General features: G+C 45.6%; 1 protein-coding gene across 1 annotated transcript in view; it reads left to right on the top strand.

Moving 5' to 3' along the window:
- Positions 1–3,503: 3,503 nt before the first annotated feature.
- The window catches only part of LOC143926833 (olfactory receptor 6N1-like), a 63,435-nt gene continuing 55,422 nt past the window's right edge, over positions 3,504–11,516 (top strand). Inside the window, exon 1 of the mRNA XM_077450872.1 lies at positions 3,504–3,635. Coding sequence (XP_077306998.1) covers positions 3,615–3,635 — 21 coding nt within the window. The 5' untranslated portion in view covers positions 3,504–3,614. The remainder of the gene's footprint in view (positions 3,636–11,516) is intronic.

The raw sequence follows: 11,516 nt of genomic DNA, 5'->3' as shown, positions 1-11,516 counted from the left end.
CCGGGTGTTCTGCCTAGCCATAGGTGGCGCTGTCACTTGCAGCAGGCATGGAAACATAGTCTAGTTGGGTGCATTAAGGTTACTTTCTCTCAGAACCAGCCCAGTGGGAGTGGCACTCTTGCTGTGCCTTCTGGTAGAGGGTACTTAAGGTGCGGATGTCATGTGTGATGTCGCATGTTTCGGTGTTCCGGTCCAGAAGTATATTCTGACTGCAAGGTCCTGGTCCTCCTGACCAGCCCCCAGGACTTCCATGGCCTGGGGTGCGGATCCACCCGACTTTACGTCTTGGGGCTGGTTAGCCCAAGGCGAGGAAACTGAAAGGAGGGTTCGGAGGTGGTCTGGTGCCATCTCGGTTAGTGGAGAGGCCCAGCAGCTGTGAAGTTATCCAGGGGAGGACACGCAAGGGTTGGCTTCTCAATAAGAGCCTGGAAAAGCTGAAGGACCTAGGCGAATATAATCTCGTGCGGTATCGCCCGACCGGCTGCAAGATACTGGTACCACACGAGTGTTCTACAAGCTTTCAAGTTTCCCTCATGGGTTCTATAGCAAAGTCTGTGGCAGAGACTTATTCCTAACTCAAGTACTCTGTTGGCTGCTTGGCCTGGGGAGAGAAGGACTATCCAATTAGGGTGAGAATCTAGTTGTGAATGGCTATTCTCTGGATTTATTCAAAGTGAGAGACAGTTTCATACGGAATTTAACATTAAGAGTACCTGGACTTTTCACCTAAACCCTCTGATCCTATGTTGAGAGACTGTGTTACTAATGCCGCGTACCAACGATCAAACTATCCAGCGGACTTGGTCCGGCAGCCCAGAGTCCACCGGACAATCCGCCCGTGTATGGGCTCCGGCTGACTTTTTTTTCCCAAAAGTCCGGCGAGCTTAGAAAGTAGTTTTGACTCAAAAATTGTCCGCCGGACTGCTAGTCCGGTGGACAATCCGGCCGTGTGGGAACAAGGTGCTTTGGGGTGGCACCCCCCTTGTTGAGGTCACACGGCCTGGTGCTCGCTTGTCCCCATCCCCTTTCCTGACCGGCTGGGCTGCGTGCTCGGATAAGGGTCTGATATGGACTCTAGGGGGGACCCCCACGCCGTTTTTTCGGCGTAGGGCTTCCCCTTTAAGTCCATACCAGGTGACATTGACCTCCCTCGCTAGTCCCATATACCTGGAGCCACGTTCAAAATGAACGGACTTTCCTCCATGTATCGGCAAGTCCGTTCATTTTCAAAAGTCCGGCGGACCTAGTTTGCCGGAAAAGTCTGGTTGTGTGTGGGCAGGTCCGCTCGTTCGGAAAATCCAGCGGACCTCCGCTTCAAAGTCCGGCAGTTTGTCCGACGGGCTAAGTCCGCCGGACAGTCTGATCGTGTGTACGCGGCATAACAGTTTTTCGCAAATAAAAATCCCTTTAAGTGGATCTGTCGTCGGTCTCTGCAGTTTTTGGGCCATCTACCTCGGGAAACCCCTAGACACATACGAGGTGAAGACGGTAACGGTGAGCCCAATAAATTCAGCCACTCTTTCAGGGGGTCAGTGCTACATATATATACAGTGGTGTGAAAAAGTGTTTGCCCCCTTCCTCATTTGCTGTTCCTTTGCATGTTTGTCACACTTAAGTGTTTCGGAACATCAAACCAATTTAAACAATAGTCTAGGACAACACAAGTAAACACAAAATGCAATTTGTAAATGAAGGTGTTTATTATTAAAGGTGAAAAAAAATCCAAACCATCATGGCCCTGTGTGAAAAAGTGATTGCCCTCTAAACCTAATAATTGGTTGGGCCACCCTTAGCAGCAACAACTGCAACCAAGCGTTTGCGATAACGTGCAATGAGGCTTTTACAGCGTCCTGGAGGAATTTTGGCCCACTCATCTTTGCAGAATTGTCCTAATTCAGTTACATTAGAGGGTTTTCGAGCATGAACGGCCTTTTTAAGGTCATACCACAACATCTCAATAGGATTCAGGTCAGGACTTTGACTAGGCCACTCCAAAGTCTTCATTTTGTTTTTCTTCAGCCATTCGGTGGTGGACTTGCTGGTGTGTTTAGGATCATTGTCCTGCTGCAGAACCCAAGTTCGTTTCAGCTTGAGTACACGAACAGATGGTCGGACATTCTCCTTCAGGATCTCTTGGTAGACAGCAGAATTCATAGTTCCTTTTATCACGGCAAGTCTTCCAGGTCCTGAAGCAGCAAAACAGCCCCAGACCATCACACTACCACCACCATATTTTACTGTTGGTATAATGTTCTTTTTATGAAATGCAGTGTTCCTTCTACGCCAGATATACTTGGACACACACCTTCCAAAGAGTTCCACTTTTGTCTCATCGGTCCACAGAATGTTGTCCCAAAAGTCTTGGGGATCATCAAGATGTGTTGTGGAGAAATTGAGACGAGCTTTGATGTTCTTTTTGCTCAGCAGTGGTTTTCTCCTTGGAACTCTGCCATGCAGGCCATTTTTGCCCAGTCTTTTCCTGATGGTGGAGGCATGAACGCTGACCTTAACTGAGGCAAGTGAGGCCTGCAGTTCCTTGGACGTTGTTGTGGGGTCTTTTGTGACCTCTTGGATGAGTCATCGCTGCGCTCTTGGGGTAATTTTGGGCGGCCGGCCACTCCTGGGAAGGTTCACCACTGTTCCATGTCTTCGCCATTTGTGGATAATGGCTCTCACTGTGGTTCGCTGGATTCCCAAAGCTTTGGAAATGGCTTTATAACCCTTTCCAGACTGATAGATCTCAATTACTTTCTTTCTCAATTGTTCCTGAATTTCTTTGGGTCTCGGCATGATGTGTAGCTTTTAAGGATCTTCTGGTGGACCTTACTGTGTCAAGCAGCTCCTATTTAAGTGATGCCTTGATTGTGAACAGGTGTGGCAATAATCAGGCCTGGGTGTGGCTAGAGAAATTGAACTCAGGTGTGGACAACCACAGTTATAGTATGTTTTAACAAGGGGGGCAATCACTTTTTCACACAGGGCCATGATGGTTTGGATTTTTTTTCACCTTTAATAATAAACACCTTCATTTACAAATTGCATTTTGTGTTTACTTGTGTTGTCCTTGACTATTGTTTAAATTGGTTTGATGTTCCGAAACACTTAAGTGTGACAAACATTCAAAGGAACAGGAAATGAGGAAGGGGGCAAACACTTTTTCACACCACTGTATATATATATATATATATATATATATATATATATAAAATTATAAAGGAAAAATAGCAAATAAAAAAAAGAAAGTCACTATCTCTATCATAATATAAAGTGGAGTTATCCTAAAGTTTTAGCTAGATTTGGATACACTTATATTTTCAGAAATATATATCTCATCCCAGGAGATTTGCAGCAGCTGCTTACTCAATGTTGTGTGCAATGAATACAATACTTAATTAGTATAGTAATTTATTATTTACAAACAATATATGTAATCGGCCCCCGAGGAACAAAAAAAGTCATGTAACCCCTTTCCCTGATTTAATGAGGTTCACCATATAAGCACATGAAGCGTGTGAGCCGAGTCTCCTTCTATCTGCTAATGAGCGACTGAAAATCACCAATAGCATTTGCCCAATCACGACTCTTCATTTGTGTTTTTCTGCGATATCTTGGCTATGGGACTTCTCCTACAAGATGTAAGTAGATGACGGCTCTGTGTCTTAGACCCTCTTCTGCTCTATCACAGGAAATACATATATCCTTGTGCCACAATGGGGTTGAATTACTAAACGCAAATAGACTGAGCACTTTGCAAGTGCATTTGCTCCAGAGCTTAATAAATGAGGTAACGCTTCACTTTGCAAAGAATATCCAATCACATGCAAGGAAAAATAAAACAAAATAAACAAAGCAGCATTTTTGCTTGCACATGATTGGATGATAGAAGTCAGCAGAGCTTCCCCTTATTTACTAAGCTCTGGAGCAACTGCACAGTCTATTTTCCCTTTAATAAATCAACCCCACAGTCTGTATGGGCTGACTCCACGTATCCTCTGCTCTGGCTCCAACTCTATACACTGTGCTGTACATTCTCTGCTCCACACCATCCAACTCTATACACTGTGCTGTACATTCTCTGCTCCACACCATCCAACTCTATACACTGTGCTGTACATTCTCTGCTGCATACCATCCAACTCTATACACTGTGCTGTACATTCTCTTGTCCACACCATCCAACTCTATACACTGTGCTGTACATTCTCTGGTCCACACCATCCAACTCTATACACTGTGCTGTACATTCTCTGCTCCACACCATCCAACTCTATACACTGTGCTGTACATTCTCTGCTTTGTACCATCAAGCCCTGTGCACTCTAGCCACTTCCTGACCGCTGCACGCCGATATACGTCCTAACATTGATGGGGGGATATCATTGGCATGGCAGCAGTATCCTCCTGTCCGGTTTCTGATAAGAGTGGTCTCTACGGCGCATACGCCACGCTGCTTACCGGAGCCTTCATCAGTGGCAGTGGCAATCAGATCTTCACCCTGGCTGGGCATGGAGAGGAGTGAGGGAGAAGATGGTCCCCACCCGTCTCCATAACATTGCAGGGCGGAAGCAATGTCAAAACAACAATTCTGCACACAGCTCTTAAAGGGACAATTTAAAAAAAAATAATGAAATTTAAATGACAATTTTTTATTTATTTTTTTTGCATTTTAGTGTAAATATGAGATGTGAGGTCTTTTTGACCCCTGATCTCATATTTAAGAGGTCCTGTCATGCTTTTTTTCTATTACAAGGGATGTTTACATTCCTTGTAATAGGAATAAAAGTGACACAATTTTTTTTTTTCTTTTTTAAAAACAATGTCAAAATTAAAAATAAAAGCCAAGCTTGCATGTAGAAGCGAACGCATATGAAAACGGTGTTCAAACCACACTGCGATCGGTAGAGCGAGATCAATAATTCTAGCCCTAGACCTCCTCTGTAACTTAAAACATGCAACCTGTAGAATTGTTTTAAACTTCGCCTATGGAGATTTTTAAGGGTAAAAGTTTTGCCGTCATTCCCACGAGCGGGGCGCAATTTTGAAGCGTGACATGTTGGGTATCAATTTATTTGGTGTAACATTATCTTTCACAATATAAAAAACAAAAAAAAAAAAAAAACAAACAGGCTAACTTTACTGTTGTCTTATTTTTTAATTAAAAAAAGTGTATTTTTTACAAAAAAAAGTGTGCTTGTAAGGCCGCTGCGCAAATACGGTGTGACAGAAAGTATCGCAATGACCCCTATTTTATTCTCTAGGGTGTTAGAAAAAACAATGTATAATTTTTGGGGGCTCGAAGTCATTTTCTTTTTTTTTTTTAACATCAAAGTTTTTTGAAAAAAATCAGGAAGTACAAAATTGGAGTCGCAGCTCCTAGCAATAAAAACTTGACAACAGTTAAAATTCAATTTGATAATTGCATTAAGAAGTAACAAGTTATAACTAACCAGAGTAAACAATTCAGGGTAAATAATACACAGGAGTATCTCAGGAGGACACGTATGTCCCATACATCAGGAATAAAATGCATTGTGATCCTGGTGAGGTCATGGTGGAAATCTAACCAGTAATAGAATTAGTTAGCTTAGAAAGCTTAAGGTGAAAGGAAGGGAAGAAGGAAGTCTAGAAAGAGTCTAACTAGCAGGGAAGCATCTTGGAAAAGTTACAAACTCAGGGAGAACATCGTTCTTACCTGCACTAAGCAAGGCATGCCGTTGTGAAGCCGGTATGTTAATGGACAAATTCAAGTAGGGATGCTTATAAGACCATTTGACGCCCATTAAGGAGATCAGCGTATGTCTAAGAATATGTGAATGTCAAACCAAGGAGACCATGTTGCATGAAAGCGAACAACTCTTTCCGTGGACTGGGCTACAGTGTCCTCCATTTCACGGATCTCTGATACTTTGCGCAGCCACTCCTTGACAGTTGGTGTCCGTGATGACTTCCAGTGAAGTGGAATCAGTGCTTTGGCCGCATTCAAAAGGTGCTTAGAGAGTGAGAATTAGTATTTTCTAATTGGGGAATTGGTGATGTGAAGGAGACAGTTGATCGCATCAAGTTTTAGTTTTGTCTCCGTGATTTGAAACACTAGTTTCCTGACAATGGACCAAAAGGGTTGTATCATTGGGCAGTGCCACCATATGTGTATCATAGAGCCTTTGTCCTCATGGCAGCGCCAGCAATTGGCTGGGGTCAACAGAAACCATGAGTGTAGCTTCACCGGAGTAGCACACCAGTGAGTTAACAATTTGCATGCGGTTTCTTGCGTTTTGGTACTAATAGAGCATTTGTGAGCAAATATACAGGCTTTCTTCCATTGTTTATTTGTAAGTGAGACGTTCAATTCTTTGGAGCACCACCCTCCTGAATCCATCTGTATGTAAGTAATGTCACTTTAGGGATCGGTTCTTTTGCCAAACACATTGTCTCTAGCTCAGTCAATTGTCTACTGAAGTTCGTCCTTGCTGGTGCATTGTTAAAGTAGCTACGAATCTGAAAGTAAGTCTATAGGGGTAGGTCAGGTGTATGATTTTCTGTCTTAAGATCTGAGAAGTTTTTGAACCCATCATTGCTAAAGCACTGCTTAGCTATGAGTGGTTTTCCTGTGGTTGGTGAGTAAAGGAATTTATTTCTGAAGCCTGGGGAAAAATCAGGGTTGTTGTATAACGGGGTTAGTGGGCTTAAGTGAGAGGAAAAGTTGTTGAGTCTCATTCCTTTATGAAAAATGTGTAATGTGGTGCCTATGGGAGGGTGCAATTTTAAGGCAGTGGATTGGGTCGCCCAAGGAATCCAGGGAGAGAATCTGAGTGTAGTCGGGTGCACTGCATCTTCTAGGTCCACCCAATCTTTAAGTTTGTAATGACAATTCCAGTCTATAATCCTGGTGATATGAGAGGCAAAATAGTAGTGTTGGTAATTTGGAATGCTCATTCCTCCCCTTTCTTTGGAAAGTGATAATAGCGTAAATTTTACTCAAGGGCGTTTCTAGGCGCCCACACAAAAGTCATCTGAATGGAGTGGAGGGTTCTGAAAAAAGTCTGTGGGATTCTTATTGGAATGTTCCTAAGTAGGTAAAGAAATCTTGGTAATATGACCATCTTACATATTACCGCCCTTCCAAACCAGGAGAAGTACCTTGGGTGCCAATGTTGGAGGTCTGTGGTGATTGTGTCAGACCCATGTACCTGACAGGTGAGCCCGAAATAGCAGGGGAAGGTCTCCCTTACGGGTCTGGTTCACGGCCCCTGGTAGGATGGATAGGTGGCACGGGAGCGCAGACGGGTATGAGAGCCTGGCGGGTTAGATGCTGGAGAAGAGATCCGACGGCTGGATTCGGACAGGTAGACAGACTCTCGCAGCTGGATGCAGATGCAAACAGGAGATGGTGAGCAGGTCTAGCCACAGGCATAGATGACAGCAGGCAGACGGTGCAGAAAGGGGAATGAGCAAGTTCAAGTCCGGATCACAAGCAGGGTAGGCAACAGGCGGGCAGCGTGGTACAAAGGAGCAGGCAGATGCAAGGTCAGAGGCAGGCCGAGGTCAAAGGCAGGCAGCAGACAGGATAATCCAAGGGACGAGCTGGGTAAACAGGAGGTCAAGAACACAAGCAAAGTCACAGGTAACAGGGCACAGGAAGCTGCAGATCGGACAGCACCGAGCACACTGCAGGAGATGGTGAGCAGGTCCAGCCACAGGCACAGATGACAGCAGGCAGACGGTGCAGAAAAGGGGATGAGCAAGTTCAAGTCCGGATCACAAGCAGGGTAGGCAACAGGCGGGCAGCATGGTACAAAGGAGCAGGCAGATGCGAGGTCAGAGACAGTCCGAGGTCAAAGGCAGAAAGCAGACAGGATAATCCAAGGGACAAGCAGGAGGTGAGGAACACAAGCAAAGTCACAGGTAACAGGGCACAGGAAGCTGCAAATCGGACAGCACCGAGCACACAGCGGGGAAACACTTAAGTAGGCCGATTGGCGCCAACGCGCACCGACGCACACGCACCAGCGCGCGTACGCGCACCCACGCACACACACATACGCGCGCCCGCACAGCCATGAGCACAGGAGTGCCAGCGCTTACCAGCACACATCGACGCCCCGCAGCGCGCCCAGTGACACATCCGCAACGGGCAACTCTCTGACAGATTGCCTTTAATAAAGGTATGAAATTGTGCTCATATATTTGTGACAGCCTTGGGGTCAGCCAAACTCCTAGATATCTAAGAGCCGAATCTACCCATTTGAAAGGGCATATTAATTTTATTGAATTCATGGTGTCAGCGGGGATGGAGACATTCATTGCTTCAGATTAGGTGAAATTGATTTTCAAATTGGAGATCCATCCAAACAGGGAGAACTCCTCTATCAAAAGGGGTAGTGAGGTGATTGGATTAGTTATAAAAAACAGTAGGTCATCTGTGTAGGTCGCTACCTTGTGTTCCTTTTTTGCCATTGTAAACCCCTGTATTCTGCTCTCTGCGACGACGCGTCTGACAAAGGGCTCCAGTGTTAGGATAAATAGTAAGGGCGACAGAGGACAGCCCTGTCTTGTTCCATTGTGAATTTAGACTAGTTCTGATAGGGAGCAGGCATGTACTGGCCATAGGGACTACAGGGAGTTTCCCGGTGGGCCGATGGCTCAGTGGGCCACGCTGATGTAAGGGGGCTGGTGATGGGACACTTTGATGTAAGGGGGCTGATGATGGGACACTCTGATGTAAGGGGGTGCTGATGGGAAACTCTGATGTAAGGGGGTGCTGATGGGACACTCTGGTGTAAGGGGGCTGCTGATGGGACACTCTGATGTAAGGGGGTGCTGATGGGACAGTCTGATGTAAGGGGGCTGTTGATGGGACACTCTGATGTAAGGGGGTGCTGATGGGACACTCTGATGTAAGGGGGCTGGTGATGGGACACTCTGATGTAAGGGGGCTGCTGATGGGACACTCTGATGTAAGGGGGTGCTTATGGGACACTCTGATGTAAGGGGGCTGCTCATGGGACACTCTGATGTAAGGGGGCTGCTCATGGGACACTCTGATGTAAGGGGGCTGCTCATGGGACACTCTGATGTAAGGGGGTGCTGATGGGACACTATGTTGTAAGTGGCTGGTGATGGGACACTCAAAATGTAAGTGGGCCATTCTGGATGAAGTCCAGGGCCGAATTTCTGTCCCAGTCCAGCCCTGATAGGGAGCCATTAATCTTAAGCCGGGTTTCTATACAGGGAGGCATCATATGTTCCCCAAAGCCAATGAACCTGCACGTTTCAAGCATAAAATCCCAGGCAACTCGATCAAAGGCCTTCTCCGCATCAGTAGACAGGAGAAGACCATCGATCGCACCCGGCTTGGCCGCATGTATCAAGTTCAATGCCTTACTAACCCTTGTTAATTAATAACCCCCTTAATAACCCCCTTAATTATCCCTTGTCTCTCTGCCAGGCATAAATCCGGCTTGTTCAGAGCCTATCAGGCTATGGAGCAAGGGCTTCAGTCTGTTGGCAATAATTGTTGACATAAGTTTCACATCTAAATTGAGCAATGGTATGGGCCTGTAGCTTGCACAATCCGCTGGGTCCTTGTTCGGCTTGGGGAGGACTGTGATATATGCTGGAAGAAAAGCTGTAGGAGTCTCCTTAGAATGTGCCATGGAGTTCAGAGCATTCAGCGGTGACCCCAGCAGAGTGGTGAGGAAGGTTTTTTAGTATATGGCAGTGAAGCCGTCTGGGCCCAGGCTCTTCCCTCCTTGAGACCCTTAATAGCTTGTTGGAGTTTATGGGCTTCTCTAACAGATCTTTGTCTGAGACTGTCAGAGTTGGCATGTTAGATTCCTTTAAGCAATTTAGTATGGCTTGTCCTCTGTTACCATGGACATGACCTGGTTTCCGCTGTTCAGGGAGGTTATAAAGAGTGGAATAATATGCATGGAAGTGGATAGCTATTTGTCTAATGGTTACCTCGAGTTTTCCTGTCTTGGAACGGATGCCTAAGATATTTTGGCTTGAATTGGCTGCCCTCAAGGCTTTTGCTAGGAGTCTGCCCGCCTTGTCCTCCTGTTCGTAATACATTTTTTTTTTTAATAAAAAACGTTTGGTCTTGGCATCGATTGTCTGCTGGAGAGCCCTCCTTATCTCCAGGAGCTCCACAGCAGATTGCTCAGTCAAGGATTTTTTGTGTCTCGATTCTAATTCCCGAATCCTCCCAACCAGGTGTCTAATTTCTTGTTCTTTTTTACGCTGGGCTCCTAATCTGATGAGGACCCCCCTAATGGAACATTTTTGGGCTTCCTATATTGTCATAGGGTCCAATCCTGGTGTAGCGTTGAGTGCAAAATATTATTTGAGTGAAGTGGCTATTTGGGGAAGAAGTACCGGATCAGTCAACAGTGACAAATTTAACCTCCATGTTTCGGATCTGGGGGGTGGTGCTGTCAGGTCCAGAGTCAGGGAAGTTGGTGCATGATCTGAAATGGATTGTATCCCAATGTGGGCCCCAGAAATCAAGTCAAGGTCTCTTTGTGTAATGAAGATGTAGTCTATCCGGGAATAGCGCCCATGAGGCATGGAGTAAAAAGTGAAATCTCTGTCTTCTTGGTGGAGAATATCTCCAGGAGTCTATGAGTTGCAACGAATTCAGTAGCATTTTCGAGTTTTTTTAAGAATCTCATATGTAATATAAGTTTTGCACATGGAAGTGTCTTTAAGGGGGTTCAAAGGCAGGTTAAAGTCCCCCCCCAGTATCAAACAACTGGAGCAGAATCCTGTTTCCTTTAGTGCTGGCTCCATTCACAACGCTGATGCTCTGGGATGACAAGTCGGCAAGTCCAGATTGCATGTTGTCGACCTGCCATCCCAGAGCAGGAGGTCATAGGCAACATCAGAGGACTCCGCCGGTTGAGCACCCATGGCTTAGGGAGTACAAGGGCAAAGAAAGAGCAGTTAGGTACTTGTGCTGCTGTGCATCAATCATTCGGTTGCAGAACGTCATCTGGGACGCATTGGGGAAGTAAACATTGGCTAGTGTAATGGGGGTACCACTGCATTTCCCTTTCAGGAAGATGTATCTGCCATCCGGGTCAACTAATTTGTCTGTGAGTTCAAAGGAAGCAACCCTACTAATAAGTATGGACACTTCCTTTGATTTGGCTAAATCATTTGTTGCGTGATGAGCCTGTGTGAAGAATGTGTCGGTAAGTCTAGGGACTTGGTGGGTTTTGAAGTGAGTTTCTTGTAAAAAGACAAAGCAAGGCCTACCTTTTTTAAGTTCCCTGAGGAGGGCGGTGCATTTTTCAGGGATGTTTAGCCCTTTCACATTGTGCGATATAACTGTGGGGCTCCGGACCAATGAGGAGTAGGCCATGGTATGGACCCAAAGAGCGATGGCGTGCCTGTGTCAGTAATAAGACTTAAAAAAAACAAAAAAAACAAAGGTTTGTAAGACAACAACGTTGCGTTATACAAGAATGATTTATGCTTTACCTTTCCAAAGTTAAGAGGAGATAGATATAAGGGTA

The sequence above is a fragment of the Lithobates pipiens genome, unplaced genomic scaffold, assembly GCF_037356315.1.
Source record: "Lithobates pipiens isolate NorthernLeopardFrog02 unplaced genomic scaffold, aLitPip1_a1.2 Scaffold_23, whole genome shotgun sequence".
Classification (NCBI taxonomy): domain Eukaryota; kingdom Metazoa; phylum Chordata; class Amphibia; order Anura; family Ranidae; genus Lithobates; species Lithobates pipiens.
The sequence above is the reverse complement of the archived record's forward strand: the minus strand, read 5'-3'. Positions and strand labels throughout refer to the sequence as shown.